The sequence below is a fragment of the Haliotis asinina genome, chromosome 9, assembly GCF_037392515.1.
Source record: "Haliotis asinina isolate JCU_RB_2024 chromosome 9, JCU_Hal_asi_v2, whole genome shotgun sequence".
NCBI lineage: Eukaryota > Metazoa > Mollusca > Gastropoda > Lepetellida > Haliotidae > Haliotis > Haliotis asinina.
The window spans coordinates 13,932,158-13,950,180 of NC_090288.1; the positions used below are offsets into that span (position 1 = coordinate 13,932,158).

General features: G+C 40.1%; 1 protein-coding gene across 2 annotated transcripts in view; it reads left to right on the forward strand.

The window, feature by feature from the left end:
- The window catches only part of LOC137296690 (tudor domain-containing protein 1-like), a 91,246-nt gene that overhangs the window by 3,191 nt on the left and 70,032 nt on the right, over window positions 1-18,023 (forward strand). Inside the window, exons 4-10 of one of the 2 annotated variants that reach the window (XM_067828509.1) lie at window positions 2,360-2,830; window positions 3,868-4,108; window positions 6,492-6,613; window positions 8,651-8,790; window positions 9,448-10,787; window positions 12,805-12,932; window positions 14,397-14,534. In XM_067828509.1, coding sequence (XP_067684610.1) covers window positions 2,360-2,830; window positions 3,868-4,108; window positions 6,492-6,613; window positions 8,651-8,790; window positions 9,448-10,787; window positions 12,805-12,932; window positions 14,397-14,534 — 2,580 coding nt within the window. The remainder of the gene's footprint in view (window positions 1-2,359; window positions 2,831-3,867; window positions 4,109-6,491; window positions 6,614-8,650; window positions 8,791-9,447; window positions 10,788-12,804; window positions 12,933-14,396; window positions 14,535-18,023) is intronic. The other variant, XM_067828511.1, reaches the window with a different exon arrangement.

The window sequence follows — 18,023 nt, forward strand, 5'->3', positions numbered from 1 at the left end:
AAAGTGTACAGGTCAGACAGACAGCTACACATAATGTCTTTTGAAAGTTATGAGGTCAGTAAATAAACAAAAATACATACCTAGCATTGTTTTGTTATTCATGATTTATAAGTGAATGTAACAATTTAATTACAACTTCTACATTCACTTCAAGTCATGTAATGTTTTGAAGTTCAGTTTAACAGACCAGGAATTTATGGCACACCTGAAATTGAAATGGCACACTTGAATTATCATGACAGTGCCCATGAGGCACACTTGAAGAAAACGTAATATTTTTCCATATCCTGACTCATGCTTAATTGCTTCTCTCCTGTTCATGGCGAAGGTAGTGGAACACCTGAAATCCCTTGAAGTTCCCTTCTAAAAGATGTTGACGTAAAATTCACACTCACCCATGTATCATCTCCCTTGCCCTCCACATGGTCAGCTGACCGCCATGATACTTCACTCTCTCCCTATCGTCCATACACGGCGAGAAGTCTTTAATTCTGTCGGTTTTTCTAACTAAATTTGTGCTGTATGCGGTTTTTGGCTTGTATATATTTGTTATTATTATACAAGTTATACCAATACTTAGTCTTAGTGGATGAAATCGTGTTTTCAGTGCAGATTACGCCCGTCGGCAGTTGACCCGCACATACTTTGCCCAGCTTGTAAACCTCTTTGTTCTGCTCATACTCGTTGTATATTTTCATTAAATTGTCTCAGGCAGAATTCTTATTATATTTAACAGATAAAGCTGGCACAGACTTGCTAGAGATAAGCAACGTTGGCTCACATTAGCCATGTCTAAATCTAGTGAAATAAAGTCGGGTAACCGTTTAATTATTGATACTGAGATTCATTCCAGCGAGATGCCAGCCGTATCTCCGAGGTTGTGTCCAGGGTTGGGTGAGTCCCCTCCCAAGACTTAGAGGAGACCATCTGTTGAGACAGGCTAAGAAAACTAAGAAGTTGAAGTCTTCATCTGTAAGATCATTGTAGAATCATTCCTCTTTGATGAAGAAATCATTTGGGGTTGAGATAGTCCCCTTAGAAGAACGTCAATATTTCACGAGACGCCGTTAATGATACGGAGTGAAGAAACCAGCCATCGGACATCGGCAACTAGATCGACACCGAAGGCATCATCAACGCCTCAGAACTCATCTCATCTACAACAGACATCGCATATGTCGACTGCAACAATTGGCATCGTAGACAACTCTTCAACACAGTCGTCAGTGCACGCACCACAGGCTTTCGACACAGGCGCCTTCATGCAACAATTCACAACGCAGATGATGAACCTCATGGAACAAAGATTGGAAGAGGAAAGACGACTGCAATTGTCAAAGATGTCGACTCCGAATCAGTGGGAGCATTCATCTAGACCTGCACTCGCATCTGAGGATGAAGAGAGGTGCATGCACGCACATACTCCAGAAGATCCAGGTTGGATTAGCTTGATTCAGAGCCATTAATTGGGTGTCAGAGTATCAGTAAGTGACGTGTGATTGAGCCATGTTAATCCAGATTAGAACAGCGGTGACATGTGATTTAGCAGTGACATGTATTGTTCTCATGTTGTTGACTGATCTGAATAAAGTGACTGATATATCTATATTATTCATGTTTTTATTCTCGAGTCATGAAGTCTGACGTGAAAATTAAATGGTCACGAAAATTTTCCTGTTAACAGTATTTCTTTCGACTGTGTTTTTTCTTTTGTTATAAATGCATCATGAACACATTTCAGTTAGTTTCTGTCATGTTAGAGGTTAACAAAGAATAGTAAGAGCAGTGAATAATAGCTTTTATGATTATGTCGTTTCCATAAACCAAAAGTGAATTTATCCACCACAGACATTAAGACAACTTCTTGTTGTTTGTCATATAATAGAAGGGGCAGTAGCCAAGTGGTTGAAGTCTCCGTCCATCACACTGAAGACCCAGGTTCAATGCCCCATATGGGCACAACACGTGAACCTATTTCTGGTGTTCCATGTTAGTGTGTGAAATAGTTTCTGAATTTTGCTAGCCAACTGGGCTAGCTATGTGTGAAAGTTACCATCCTATAAAATAATTCACTATCCCAAAATCCGAATGAAGACAAAGGTTTCAAGGTGCACTAATACATTGAATATTTTTATCAGGCCACAATCTTGCATCATTTAAAAGTGTATTATAACTTAACAAATTGGAGAGAGTGGTGTATTTGCAAAATGACCTCATGAAAATTCTTTGACCAGTCAGGCCAGTGAGTGTGGAGATTTACTGGCCCAGCTGGATGTTTACTAGCCACGGGAAATGACAGGGAATATGTTGCAGTATTGTGCATGGTAATGTCACTGATACCACATTGTTTTCTATTCAGAGAGCACCTCAAACAATGAGACAACTTCCGAGGAAGAGATCATCAAGCCCCAAACCATCTCATCGTGTGAAACAGAAGGACATGATCGAGATAGTCATTCCACCTCCAACCCTTCCAAGGATGTAGAAAGTGATAATGACATAGAACCAAGAAGGTCAGCTGAAAGGGTCCTTGAAAATGAATGTCCATCCAACTCGTCCACTTCATTCCAGTCCACCAAGCCCTGTGTCCTGGAGGAATTAGACATTGAAACTGATGGCGTAACCAGTGATGAACAGGGGAAGAAGGGAGGTAACTCTGCTGCCTTTGCAAACAGGGGAGACAACCCTGTCAGTTACAGTACACAACAGGCTGGATGTAGTGATGGTACAATGGATGTGTCTTGTGATGGAGATTCTCAAATGGGTTATGTTTCTGATATGACACCTTTAGACCAGGCTGGAGGTAAAGGAACATTCCCCAAAGCTGAAGGTAGGCAGAAATATATTGGTAGTATCTGTTTGGAGGTGTTACTATGTGAAGTTCTCAGAATGGTATGCTCGTCAGTGTAACCAAGCATGGTTGTAGACTCGGTTCAGTCTTGTAGAGTCATGTTTGGCGGTAGTGCAATTTTTGAATCAGAACTTGTTATTGAATGGACACTTGTCACCAGGAGTCTGGTACCGGACGTAAGTTGGGCCCTGTATCGGATTTGCCAAGATGGCAGATGCAAAGGGAACCAGCTTAGTACCGGAAGTAGTGCCTCTCAAGACTTACAGACCCTGTAGTTGGATGTAACAAGTCCTAAGAAGGAAGCCAGGAATCAAAACCCACAAACATATTGTTTCCCAACTGACTGACAGTCTGCCTTTGCATGGAAATAATTTTCTTTTAGCTTTAGTTTGACATGTCTTGGTTTGTCTTTTTCAGTAACTTTGTTGTAATTTGTTGAAACCTGGAGTTTGACAAAGTTGTAAGCTAGACAAACTGATAACTTTGTTTGTTCAGTGCAATGTTTCTAGTGCTGTTCTCAAGCAGGAATGTTGAAATGTTGCACTAGCCAAATACAGAAACTGTTATCCATAAATTTTGTCTAGTTTCCATTCCCCTGCTTCTAAAATGCCACTGACAGAATATGTTGTAAGTAAAAGCATGTCACTGTTTCTGTGATCTCCATACATTTGACAGTACAGAAACATGATAACTGATTCATTGTTCTGACACTCATATTGTAGGAGCACGGTGGGCTAAGCGCCAGGCCAGTGACCCAGTGAGGTTGAGGTGTCAGGATCGAGCTAAAATAAGCAAAGAGCACCTTGTGGGAGTTTAGATTGATAATATGATATGACGTTGAGATTGACATCCAATAATCAAGGGAAACAAATATCAGTGCTTTGAGCAAGCACCAATTGCATGGATATGTGCGCTATATAAATATGTTATAATAATATCCTATGATAATTTAAACATTTGATTATTTTTTTTATTTTTTTTGTTTTGTAAATTAAATTTACCAGTGCTTTTCCCAGCTGCAGATGTTCCTGAGGAAGAATCTGACAAAGGTCCAACAAGTGTCTACACACCAAACACACCGTATAGATCAGTTGTTGGGGGAGCATCATTTGACTACGGACTTGGCCCAACCATCTCACACTGTACATTGACTGTCGGGCCTGTCATCCCCGTCATCGTCAGTGAGATAGCAACACCGTGGTCATTTTATGTCCAGCAATATGGCTGTGCACTTGAAAAGCTCAGGATTGATATCAAGTAAGAATCCCCTCGGTCAATACAGTCTATAATGCATACAATTGAAGTGGTGTGACTTTTTTTTCATTTATCTTCATAAAACTATAAAACATTAAGCCTCAGTGTTGTTTTCTGATATGACAGGGCTTGTATGCATTGTTGTGAGATGTCACTGATTTCATGATGGTGTGCACCATTTCTGTTTGAGATTGAATTGGAAGTTCATGGAATTAGCATTGTACACTTCTTTAGTTTGCCTTATCCTGACTCATACTATTTGCTTCAGTCTGCCTTTGCCCAAGATATAGTAGAAACATTCTGTGTTATGTTCCCAAAGAACAGTAAAAACATGTCTCCATGTATGTGCGCATCAACCTCCAGTGCTAACGTGCAGTGACTTATCTCCATGTACGTGCACATCAACCTCTAGAGCTAACGTCCAGTGACTTGTCTCCATTTTCATCAAGATCAACAGGAAACTCAATGAAAAGGGAAAGGACTCTAATAAAATAAAATATTTTCTTCTCCAGTTCCACGTGCTGCATTATTTGGTATTTTTCAACGTGAAGTTGCAACTTTTGATGTAACCCATCATCACAAAGGGAAATGATAATCATTATGTATTGCCCAATGAAAGCTGCACATAGTTCATGTAAACTCATCTCCAATGAAACACAAGGATAGTCTGACATTCAGTGTTGTTCAAACTTAATGGCCATACACGACAGAGGATAAGTTGAGTATTGAGGACTAGAACCATCAGTCTGTAGATGGGGTTTGGCATATCTACAGGTTACTCTTTCGTTAAGTTTTTTTTCTGGTGGTAAGGAAATGGCATCATATTGCTTCGTGTGATAAATACAAGGGAAAACGACTTTGTCAGTGAAGACATCAAATAATCAAATATGCAAATAGACATTACAAGACAAGATTATTTACCTTTTCAGGTCTAAGTTGTTTTATAACATTATGTACCGCCGGACTAACACATTGTAACTATCGATATAACTAGTTACTACAGTGCAGTTATTATTTTTGAACGGACCGGAACTTCCTGTCTCTTAAATTAGATTATTTTATGATCGTTTCGAGTATTGGGTTTGAAATTAATGGTCACCTACGCGTCACATTAATCGCATAATTCTGACAGAGAACCAGTCAGCTCAGTGCACATGTGCAGAAGAATAACATTACAGCTTCATCATTTTCTGAAGTGTAAGGGCGATAATTGTCATCTGCTAGCACAAGTAAAGCTGTTACTTTTGCATAACTTGATTAACACCAGTTTGCAGAGGTACTCATCACTTTATGAACTGATGTTATAATATATTTTACGGAGAATGAAAAATTGCTGCAACCAGGTAAAAGACTTTGCTACCTATTTTTAAACCAGGTAACAAGTACTTGCTACTTCATAAAAAAAAGTTAATTTCAAACCCTTGATTAATTTGTCGTTAATGTATAATGGAAAGGAGCTTTGAGAATCTTGTCATTTTTAGGAAGAAGTTATAACTTTAAGAATTGTGTATGTATTGGGGATATGTTAGTTTCTTTGTTTGTACGAAAGACTAAGGCTATATTAGTATTTGAAATCCAACCTCATAAAATGCTTCAAACCATACCATAATGTTTTTTTAGCCTATGTCAACTTGTTTGTCAATTCCCAGATTGCAGTTAAACTTGCGTAACCTTACTATTCATCTCATTGATAATTTCCTTCACTTCTTGCAGCAGTATGGGGATTTTGTTTTTTCCATAATAGTTTTGTTATTTGCAGTTTACATACTTCTGTCTTGTAATGATAATTATGATAATGGATTTCTGTGTTGCCTGGTAACTGGAAGCTGTTCAACACTACGTCACAATGTTTTACCCAAGTTGACTGTGAGGCGCTAGAACTTTATAGTAACATGACTTACCCCACTCGGTAGCCATTTTCTGTTAGTTGAACAGAGGCCTGTTTATTTTAACAAATAAAACAGCCTTATTTGACATCAAGCTGAAGTACCTTTCTGTCATCACTCCCTCCCCTAATTTGATAACTGGTGTTATTAGAAACCACTACATTTTCTGCTAGTTGAACAGAGGCCTGTTTTTTTTTAACAAGTAAGATAGCCTTATTTGACATCTAGCTAAAGTACCTTTCTGTCATCACTCCCTCCCCTAATTTAACAACTGATGTTATTAGGAACCACTACATTTTCTTTCTGTGGCCGAAGACACTCAAACCTCGGGTAACATTTCCAGCTCTTTGTGTTTTTAGCTCCCAAGGCCCCTGAGAATGAAATCAGAGAGCACATTGTTAAAAAGACTATGAAGGTAGTCTAAAAAGGTAGACAGTAATTTAGTGTGTCATTGGTGACTGGAATCATAATAAATGGACTTACTATTTCGATCCTTTCAGCCAGTACATTTCCCAACTACAGCCAGGGGAGGCAACTCTCAGTGATCCTCAGACAGGCATGTTATGCCTGAGTCAGTTCACAGACAAGTGCTACTACAGGGCCAAAGTCATAGAAGTCAGAGGTACACCTTATTTCTTGGTTTATCCAATTGTTCTGCATTGTTGAAACATGACTTACAGTCAATAACAGTGGATTTGTTCATGCAATATGGCTCACATCCAGCTCATAATGCATGGCAAGATTTGTCCATGCTTTGGATGACTGAGTTCATATTATTTTTTGTATGTGTGTAGTACAGTGTGAGAGGGAGATTTGAAGACAGTGTGAGAGGGAGATTTGAAGCTGTGTTTACCTATGCATGAATAAAGTTTGAAAATTCACTGGCTAGGAAGGTTAGTCATGTACAGATGTTGATAGCCTACATCATTCTTCATTGGCTCTGCGAAATATCAATATCAAATGGCAGATCAGTCTGAATTGGTGTTATGTTTGATAACTAATGGTTGTAAGTTCTTGTCACCCCTTGGAAACAATATATTTGATATATATTTAATAGTGGGCAATAAATATCACAAAATTGACATACTTTTAACACCTTAATGATTGACTGAAAGACAACAGATTCATTCATACATTTCTAAACAGAATCATGTAGAATTATGAATGTGTAAAATGTAACTCTGGAGTTGTTGATTTGTTCATGAGCAATTAAGTTCAGTTGAATATAAAAACATTAAATGAAGACTTAACAAACATAGTAACTTGCTGTCAATAATTTGTATTTTTCATACTTAGAGATTTTGAAATTGTTTGAGGTTGAATTGGGAATGGGGAGGCATCTATTTTTATGAGCAAAAACACTTTCTGGTTAATATTTATAGTTGAACTTTTATCATACAATGCATATGGAGACATATATACACATGGTGCATTTATTATCATGTCTAAATATTTTATACAACATACCCATGAAGATCTGGGCCTTGGTTTTCGAAGCTTTCTTAGCGCTAAGATCGTGGTACGTGCCACACGTTAACACTAACTTACGACTATATCAGCCCTAAGAGAGCTTCGAAAATCTAAGCTCGGGGTTAGAATTGGCCTTCTGCAGTCACGTAAGAAGTGATAAACGGAATGGAGTTATACTCATTGGTTTGGTTGACACATTTCATTGTATCCCATTAGATCGATGCTCATGCTGTTGATCACTGGATTATGTACTGTAGGCTAGGTTGTTTACAGACTGCAGCCATATAGCTGGAATATTGCTGAGTGCAACATTTCACAACAAATATTTATTGTGGCACCAGTGGAAGACATCACCACTTGTTGATCAGTACATCCATGTAATCTTAAGATCGATGTTGATTGCTTTCTATTCATTGTTATTTAACCCTGCTTAGTCCACACTGGATGAAGATATCAGATAAGCTGGTTATCCATTTGATCGTAATCATTCATGATTCAGCCCACTGAGCTGAGCCTGTTGCTGTATCATCAGGCTAAACCTGGGTAGGAAAGAAACTGTTGCACTCACATGTGTGTCATGTGAAGGTAGATAACTCTGACTTATACGTTTATAGATTTATACACCGAGAGACCACTTTATATATTCATATATTAATACAAAAAGTATTGAAATTCATTGTAAGTGCAACAAGCAAGGTGTGAACAAGGCTCACTAATAAACTAAACATGACTACCAACTTTAACTGAACAACAATTTCAACATGGTAAATACAGCCTCACCTCACACAGCCTTACCTCAGACAACCTCACCTTACACCTCACCTTTCAAAACCTTAGCTCACACAACCTCACCTCAGACAACCTGACATTACACAACCTCACCTTACAAAACCTCAGCTCATACAAACTCACCTCAGACATCTTTACCTTACAAAACCTTAGCTCACACAACCTCACTTCACACAGTCTCACCTTACACAGTCTAACCTCAAACACACTCACCTCAGACAGTCTCACCTCACACAACCTCACCTTACACATTCTCACCTCACACAACTTCACCTAACACAACCTCACCTCACACATTCTGACCTTATACAACTTCACCTTACACCCCTGCTGGCACAATGTCATCTCACCTCACACAATGTCACCTCAGCTCACATCACCTTACCTCTTTGTATTGCAGTCAATCAGGCCAACATGGACTGTAATGTAATCTACGTGGACTACGGCAACTACGAGTGTGTTAAGCCATCCTCGCTGCTGCAGCTGCCAGCCAGTCTCGCCACCTTGCCATCACAAGCCATCTTCTGCTCCCTCTCAGGGGTAAGCCACACTTCACTGGAAACAAATGTAGCTTCACAATTATGTTTTGAGTCCTCATGACTCATCATGGACGCAAAATGCTATATGGCTGTAAATTATTATACCAAGTAAATAGCATGCCATCTAGTTGCAGGTTAATTATAACTGACATTGATAGGGACTCCCATATTTCATTGCAAGGACCGCTCTGAATCACTGACAAGTGTCCGATAAGAACAGACTTTTAGCCAGACAGAAATAATAAGTTGGTTTGGATCTCTTGAAGTGTGTTAGCTTCACCACACTGTAAGTGAATATGTATTCAGTAAGTATTGATATGTAGTGTGTGGCAAAATTTGGATCTTCTACCCTACAATTATACAATTTTTCACATGCTGTATTCTTTTCATGTGCATATTTTTTCTGGGCTTACTTGACCAAACAAAGTTTCTTGACTGAAGCTTCTGACTGTTTGCTAACTTTGAAATCTGCATATACACATGAGAAAGTTGATTTCTGCCATCTTAGGGAGTCACCATTTTCAGTCGTAGTATTTTAGGACTTAATCACAGCATTCACTATTGTGCTCATGATGATAGGTCTTGTCTGTCCAAAATGTTTTATTTTTTTAAACTTTTAGAACGTAAAAGTTAGTACCTATAACATATATTGTTTCAGCTGTGCCCAGTCAACAAGCTTGGTGTCTGGACAGAAGATGAAGTGAACGGCTTTCGTCAGTTTGTGAATGGTCAACAGCTGAATTGCAAGGCGACATTTGTCAGTCCCTACCAGTCTCTGTCCTTCCCACACCTGGTTGAGTTACAGCTCACAATCCCACAGACAGACAAAGATGGCTCTGTGCTTCTTAGCCAACTGAACCTGGCGGCTCTGCTGGTGAGGCAGAACCTAGCCAGACCTATCCCTGTGTCAGAACAGATCGCTAAATTACAGAACCTGTTTGGTGACCTTCCTGTTCCAGGGTCGAAACAATCATCACCACGGAAACCAATTGAGAAGGAACAGGGAGCAAAGATACCAGAAAAGAAGGAGCCTGATGTAATTGTAGAGAGCACTACTGTTCTGAATCTTGATTCAGTAGACAATCCCAGCTTTGGTGGTGCTACAAGACTTAGTACACATTGTTCTGATGAGTCTGTAGAAGGTACTGTTCAAGACAGTGCTGACAATGCAGGCAGTAAAGGAAGCAGATTTAAAGGTAAATCAGTGCCGCAGTCTCCTAGGACTGAATTGTTGGCTCCTTCCAAATCAGACTCGAAGAAATATTCCAAGAAAAATCATTCGAAACCAAATGAGGATAAATCTTCACCTTCAAACCTGTTGTCTTGTGATCAAACCAATGACAAATCTGAAACCGAATCTCCAACTAAGTCACAGACATCAAGCTGTCTGGAAGGGGAGACAACTTCGTCCGGCGTGACTGACCTGAGTCTGAATCCCTTATCTGTAGATTTATCTGGTGGTCAGACTGAAGAATATGACGTCATTATGGCCCATATCAACTCCCCGAATGACTTCTTCGTCCACAAGATGACTGAAGATGTGGGGAAGACACTGGACAGGCTGATGAAAGATCTGAATCTCCACTTTGAACGAATGACCCGAAAGGACTTGCACAAACTGCAACGTAGCTTTTCACCTCATTGTAAAAGCTTATGTTGTGCACAGTTCTCACTTGACAACATGTTTTACAGGGCTATGATCCTTGAGGTAACAGAGGTAGGCGATTCTGATGCTGTACCTGATGATGACAGAATAGACAAGATCAATGTTTTCTATGTTGATTTTGGTGACGAGGAGTGGTTGCCGAAGAAAAAAGTGTTCCCATTGCCGGAGGAGTTTTGCACATTACCGCCACTAACAATCTGGTGTTCACTTGCGCATGTGCAACCAGTGGACAGCAACTGGACAGAGGAGAGTCTTCAAGACTTCCATAGGCTTGCAGGGGATGAGCGGTTGTCTTTGGTTGTGACTGAAGGGCGAATGCCGGAATCGAACAGGTGAAGAAATTGCTGTTTCTAATATATTCTGAAGGTGCTGAACGCTTTCTGTTTCCATGTCAACTGTCTGCAGGCCATGTGTTTTATATTCAGGAGTAGACTCTGTTGGTTAAATCTACTTGGACTAACTGACGAATGGACTTGTCTGTTTCATTTACTGACCATCCCAGTTGGGTTGGGGGTGGTGGGGTAGCCTAGCTTAAAGCATTTGCTCATCATACTGAAAACCCGGGTTCCATTCCCAGCACGGGCACAGTGTGAAGCCCATTTCTGGTGCCCTTCATCGCGATATTGCTGGAATATTGCTATAAGCGGTGTAAAATTAAAATCACTGATTCTGTCAGTCATCCTTGCTGGGTGCTTTTTGTGCAAGCGATACAATTAACTATTTTTTATATGTATTGTGTTGTCTTGGCTGGTAATGTGTTTGACTGTGACACTATTTATGAATAGAGATCTTATTTTCCAATATCCTAAAACCCTAAAAAATATTTTATGGTTCTGATAACTGCGTCCTCCATACCGGACGGGATTCTGGGTGATTCTTATTAATTTTTTTTAAATGTTTAATAGTATGTGTGTGCTGTTCCATTAATAAATTAAAAGAGAAATAGTTGAGAATGGAAGACTCTGTAGATTTTAACAGACATAATCACAAAATTTGTTACATTGTATTACAGCTCAGATTGAATATGGCAATATGCATTGTGCGGAAAGTGTGAGTAAGTGAGCGAGTGAGTATGGTTTCAATCCCGCTTTTAGCATTATAGCAGCCATGTCATGCAAGGGGACACCAGAAATGGGCTTCAGCATTGCAGTGTTCATGAATAGTGTTTCAAAGGAGCAGAACATTGGGTCCTGTATGTTTCAGGGGTCTCTATGACCCACTGAAAATTCACAGGACCCATAGAATAAAATTAAACACACTTTTCAGATTTGTCATTTCTTATCATTGTCATTGAAATTATTAACATTAATAATAAACATAAGATTTAGAAACAGCAAACAAGTGTCACCTGCCACAAATAACAACTTCAAAGTCTTTGTGAAATGTTCAGTCAGATACAGGAGTCAACGGGCTGGTGACTTCTATCTGGCTAGCCCACTGTCCATGGTAATACAGTGCAGGCCTCACTTATCTATGCTTGATGATCCATTGTGTTATGTCTGTGTTTCATTACGATAAATCAGTTTGACTCATTTGCATCTGAACCCATGACTGCTTCATAACATGAAGAGCCGACACAGGTGGCATTATTGTTGATAAATTAAACCCTGAAACAACCATGACATATTGATAGCACAAAATATTCTGACTCGAATATCACAAAATATTTGATTAAATGTTACTAGATGGAAATGTTTTCGTACTAGTTTATATTTACTTCCCTTGAGCCCTCGATTGTTACTGTGTCCTGTCTTGTTTTATCATGTATACACTTATCTCATTAGTGTCATATACATTGCGTTTGAAGTAATTTGAACATGACACCTTTACGATCATGTATAAATACAATGTACAGTTTACACTTCACCTTTATGATCATGTATAAATACAATGTACAGTTTACACTTCACCTTTACTAAATCTCTAATACAGCTTTACTGCAGTGTACTCTGTCCCCACATGCATTAACATACAATAATCCACCGAAGTGCACCTTAAAATGTTCTTGTGTTTTCATTTAATAGTGTTAAGCACCCATGAAGGTCTGTGTTAAAATTGATTTTCAGTAACCCTTGCTTGTCGTAAGAGGCAACTTGCAGAATCGGGTGGTCAGGCTTGCTGACTTGGTTGATACATGTCATCTTATCCCAGTTGCGTAAATTAATGCTCATGCTGTTGATCACTAGATTGGCTGGTCAAGACTTGACTATTTACAGACCACCGCCATGTAGCTGAAATATTGCTGTGTGCAGCATCAGTTGTTGGGTACAGTATTGTAATGTTGATGCATATTGTCTATATCTGGTGTTAGTTCACCTGCTGAGTATTTATCTGTGGATGTTGTTGCAGTGTGTGCGAGGTGCAGTCGTCACCCCTACAGGTGTTCCTGATGGACAGCTCGAAGGATGAGATATGTATCAACCTGGAGCTGATGAGTTTGGGCCATGCTTCACTGATCGTCACACAAGCTCCACATGGTAAATGATCAATCTCTCATCACTGCAGCTTCCATTTTGGAGACCCGTGAAAAATCGGGTATTGTGTGTACTTCGGCAACCAATGCTTGTCGTAAGAGGTGGCTAACGAGATCGTTTGGTCAGCCTCGCTCACCTGGTTGACACGTTGTCATGGGTTTACGATTGCGTTGATCCATGTTCATGCTGTTGATCACTGTCTGGTGATCCAGACTCGATTATTTACAGACCACTGCCATATAGCTGGAATATTGCTATTGTGTCGTAATCAACTTCAGTCTAGGTTTTTATCTTTGTGCTTAAGATTGTTTCATGAGTAGTAACTTCTATGCTTTAGTCTTGCCCCACTTGAATTTTATTTCTGAACTTAGACCCGTTTTGAGTGCTGTATCCAAAGTTAGAGCTGCTTTGAGCTCTGTATCCAAACTTAAACCTGCTTTGAGCTCTGTAACCCAACCTAGACCTGCCAGGTTACTGTTTACTGACAATAACCTTCTTGAGATTTCTTCATATCTCAAACATGGAGTTTTTTTCGTATCACAGACATGGTGTTTGTTTCCTTTCTCAGAATAGGCCTTTGTTTTCAAATTCAGATGTGGTGTTTGGTTCCTGTCTCAGACATGATGTTTGTTTCCCATCTCAAACTTGGTGTTTGTTTCCTATCTCAGACATAGTGTTTGTTTCCTAAGAAAATCTCAGATGTGGTGTGTTTCTTATCTCAGACATGGTCTTTGTTTCCTATCTCAGACTCATTGTTTGTTTCCTACCTCAGACATGGTGTTTGTTTCCCATGTAAGACATGGTGTTTCCTATGTTAGACAGGGTGTTTGTCTCCTATCTCAGACATGGGTCCTATGTTAGACATGGTGTTTGTTTCGTATCTCAGACATAGTGTTTGTTTCCTATCTCAGACATGGTGTTTGTTTCCTATCTCAGACGTGGTGTTTGTTTCCTGTGTTAGACATGGTGTTTTTTTCCTATCTCAGACCCACTGGAGTTTGAACCTGCTGGAGACCCTGTGGATGACATGGTGTTTGTTTCCTTTCTCAGAATAGGCCTTTGTTTTCAAATTCAGATGTGGTGTTTGGTTCCTATCTCAGACGTAGTGTTTGTTTCGTATCTCAGACAAGGTGTTGTTTCCTATCTCAGACATAGTGTTTGTTTCCTAAGAAAATCTCAGATGTGGTGTGCTTCTTATCTCAGACATGGTCTTTGTTTCCTATCTCAGACTCATTGTTTGTTTCCTACCTCAGACATGGTGTTTGTTTCCCATGTAAGACATGGTGTTTCCTATGTTAGACAGGGTGTTTGTCTCCTATCTCAGACATGGGTCCTATGTTAGACATGGTGTTTGTTTCGTATCTCAGACATAGTGTTTGTTTCCTATCTCAGACATGGTGTTTGTTTCCTATCTCAGACGTGGTGTTTGTTTCCTGTGTTAGACATGGTGTTTTTTTCCTATCTCAGACCCACTGGAGTTTGAACCTGCTGGAGACCCTGTGGATGAGGAATGGAGAGAGGACCCACGTGTGGAGGACTTTATGTCTCTACGTAACAGCTACAACGTTGATGTGGATGATGCAGGTGTTGCCGTTGTTGGATACAGTAAGTGCAACTTAAGTGACTTGATACCCACGCAAACTCTTTTACTTAGCCTCATACCATTCCTCTACCCACCCTGTCTACATCCACTACCTACCCGGTGTATGCCCCCATTGTATTTAGAAATCTAAACCTGACTTGACTAAACCCAGTCACCCTTTAACCACTCCTTATAGATCCACCCACTCTACATCCAGTCCGTGTACACCTATCTCATGTGCACCCACGACTACACCATCTTGATCCACCCCATATACATCCACCCTGTCTTCAGCTGCTGTTGTGTCCACCTCTACCCAAATCAGGGCCTACTCACACCCGTAACCGTCCCCACCTGCCCTATCACTATCCACACACACCCATATCAGTGGAGCAGCAGTGGGGTAGCACAGTGGTTATAGTGTTTGCTTGTCGTGCTGAAGACCAGTGTTTGATTTCCTACGTGGTCACAATGCATGAAGCAAATTTCTAGTGCATCACAGTGATGTTGATGGAATATTGTTAAAAGCAGCATAAAACCAAACTCACTCAATTCAAATCACTGGCAACACCCACCTATGTCGCCATCCATACCCACCCCAATCCATTCCACACCCTGCCCTATTTCTGTCCACACCCACCCCAATTACTGTCCACACCCACCCCTATTATTGTGTACACCCACCCCAATACATGTCCACACCCACCCCTAGTATTGTCCACACCCACCCCTAGTATTGTCCACACCCACCCCTAGTATTGTCCACACCCACTCCTGTTACTGTCCATGCCCACCTTATCCATGACCTCACGTCTTCCTATCATTGTCCACTCCATCCTCTGATTCACCATCCAACCCATCCTGTTCGCCAGGACTGATATGTTTGACGTGGAGCATCCACTGCAACAGTCCTCATCACGATCGTACTCTCCAGGAAGTGCCACACATGATGCAATGCTCAGTAAACAGTGATCAGTGTACGTGTATGATGTATGATTCGTTAATGTTGTTTGCGATGGTGCAGTGACAATCCATGGTCTCTGGTGACATTTATGTGTTACATTTCCTATCTCAGCACAGGAGCACTGTGACACTTATTCCATATTCAGCAACAGAGGACCATCTCTAACATATATCAATTAATTCATAACTTACATGCCATCACTCTATAGTGTTCTATCCAATACCAGGGACTGTTGTGTGTACAAACGGATATTTTTAATGAAGTGGACGGGTACCCTAATGGTTTTGATGTTTTGCTACCCCTTCAAGAATTAAGCATCATTTTGATGTATCTCTACAAGTGTTGGGGTATAGCTACCATAGGTCAAGGTCATTTGGTATTCTCATTAAACATGGCTGCTTTAATGTAAGTTAATGTTGTACTTCTAGAAGTACCTCAGGCCTCGACTTCAGTTATTTTCCTTCTTTGCTCTCTACACTGATATGCCAGTCAGTCATAATTAATATTGATCATGGCTGTTCTCATGTTGCATGCTGACCAACCTGTTGCTTGCCACTTAATCCTACATAATATCAGTCTGGAGCCACCATCTCAATTCTCTACCATGCTCGATTTAAGAGATGTTACGTACTTACACCAGGTGCAACTTAAGATAAAAATTTAGTTGCACCAGCCAAATTTCAGTTGCAGTGTGTAGTACTCATGAAACTGCAGCAGCACAGAGATGCTGCTGATCCCTGTGTACAAGAGCTGTCATAGCCGAGATGTGTCTCTAAAAATCAATGTTTCGGTGCCATAGCTGTTCAAACTCTAGTAGAAAAATAAGCTGACATACTCTTTCTTTTTTATCCCCCGCAGCGCGTATAGCATGATGTGGAGGATGTAGTATTAGGCTCCGTCCATTCGTCAGAATGTACGAATTGCAATATCTAGAATCCACTAGATTCTTTTCATATTTGGTACCAAGGTTCATCATAGCAAAACACAGGTCTCAGTCAGGAATAGTGACCTTTACATTCATTTCAAGGTCACAAGGGGACTTTAACCTTTTACCCTTGTTAGCGATTTATCTCAAGAACCATTCCGGAGTTTTCTTCATTCAACACCAAGTTTATTGTAGGGAAGGTGCAGGGCCCAGTCGATTTGGGTGACCTTCACTTAATTTTCAAAGTCATGCCGACACTACAAGATTTCAGCATGTTAAGCTGCATGTTAATCTTGTCAGCGAGATATCTCCAGAGCCATTCAAAGGATTTTCTTCACATTCGACATGACACTTAATGTTCAAGGTCACGGAGACACTTTGATGATTTCAGCCAGTTCACCTGCATGTTAAGCTTGTCAACATGTAATCTCAAAAACTGGTCCCTTGATTTTCTTATTCATCACCAAGCTTCATATTGGGCTTCACCTTAAACTACTACCTTCATTTTCATTACTATTTAAGTTTAATTTGATAAATTGCTGCAGGGAATTATGTCACCTTAGTGACATTGCTAGTTAGATTTATTGTTGATTTATATCTCGAACATTAACTTTCACCAGGTTCAAGTTTGACTAATAACTAGCTTGCCCTTCGTAATACAGTAAAATATTTCTATAACGAACAACAAGGGACCACTGAAATTAGTGCATTATATCCGTAGTTCGCTATTCACGAAAATCCATTGAAAGAACAATAAAACACACTATACAGTATGACACATTCCTACTCAGTTTATTTATACATTCATTCATTTATATTACGTTCTTTTCACTGCAAAGTCTGTAATAATACACAGGCGCCCACCGCGGGTCCGAAAATCGATAAACTAAGTGTCGGTTTACTGTCCAACCCCCTTACTATATAACCTGCAAGGGTGCATCACGAAATCACGGCGATGTGATTGAAAACCGGACAATTACACACTCGTCACTCACCGAAGTATACAAAGCTAGGTTGTCAGCGATGGGCTTTATGGCCTCCCGCAATCTGATTGGTTAATGATGCAAACTACAACTTCACGTGGGTAAAAAAAACTGGAGTGTGTATTGTACACAGAAGTGTTAGCCAATCAGATTGCCGGAGGTCGTAAAGCATGGGAATGAAGGTGGGGCCTGGTCTGTTTCATCACTGTGTGTGTCGTCATCATCACATTCCGAATCAACTCGGGGTATTCCGTCGCGCTGATCGGAAACGGCCTTCACAATGTCGATTGAGTTTGCTCAATTGACTATTCACACCATTAATTAGTGTTAACTGGGACTGCCGATGATTTCATAGTGAGCATCGGTAACTGGCAATGATACTGATTGAGTTCGCTCAGTTTGTTATTCACACTGTTAATTAGTGTTACATGGGACTCGTGGAGGATTACAAATCAGTTCACTATAGCCGGTAGGTTCGTTATGGAGAATTAACTACTAGCACATTATATGACTTTTTTATATGATAACATATAGTGGTTTATTCGGGACTTTAAAAACAGTTCGCTATATCCGTCAGTTCGTTTTTATCCGTGTTCGTTATAAAAGTATTCTACTGTATTGGGTTGCACCAAAGCAAGTA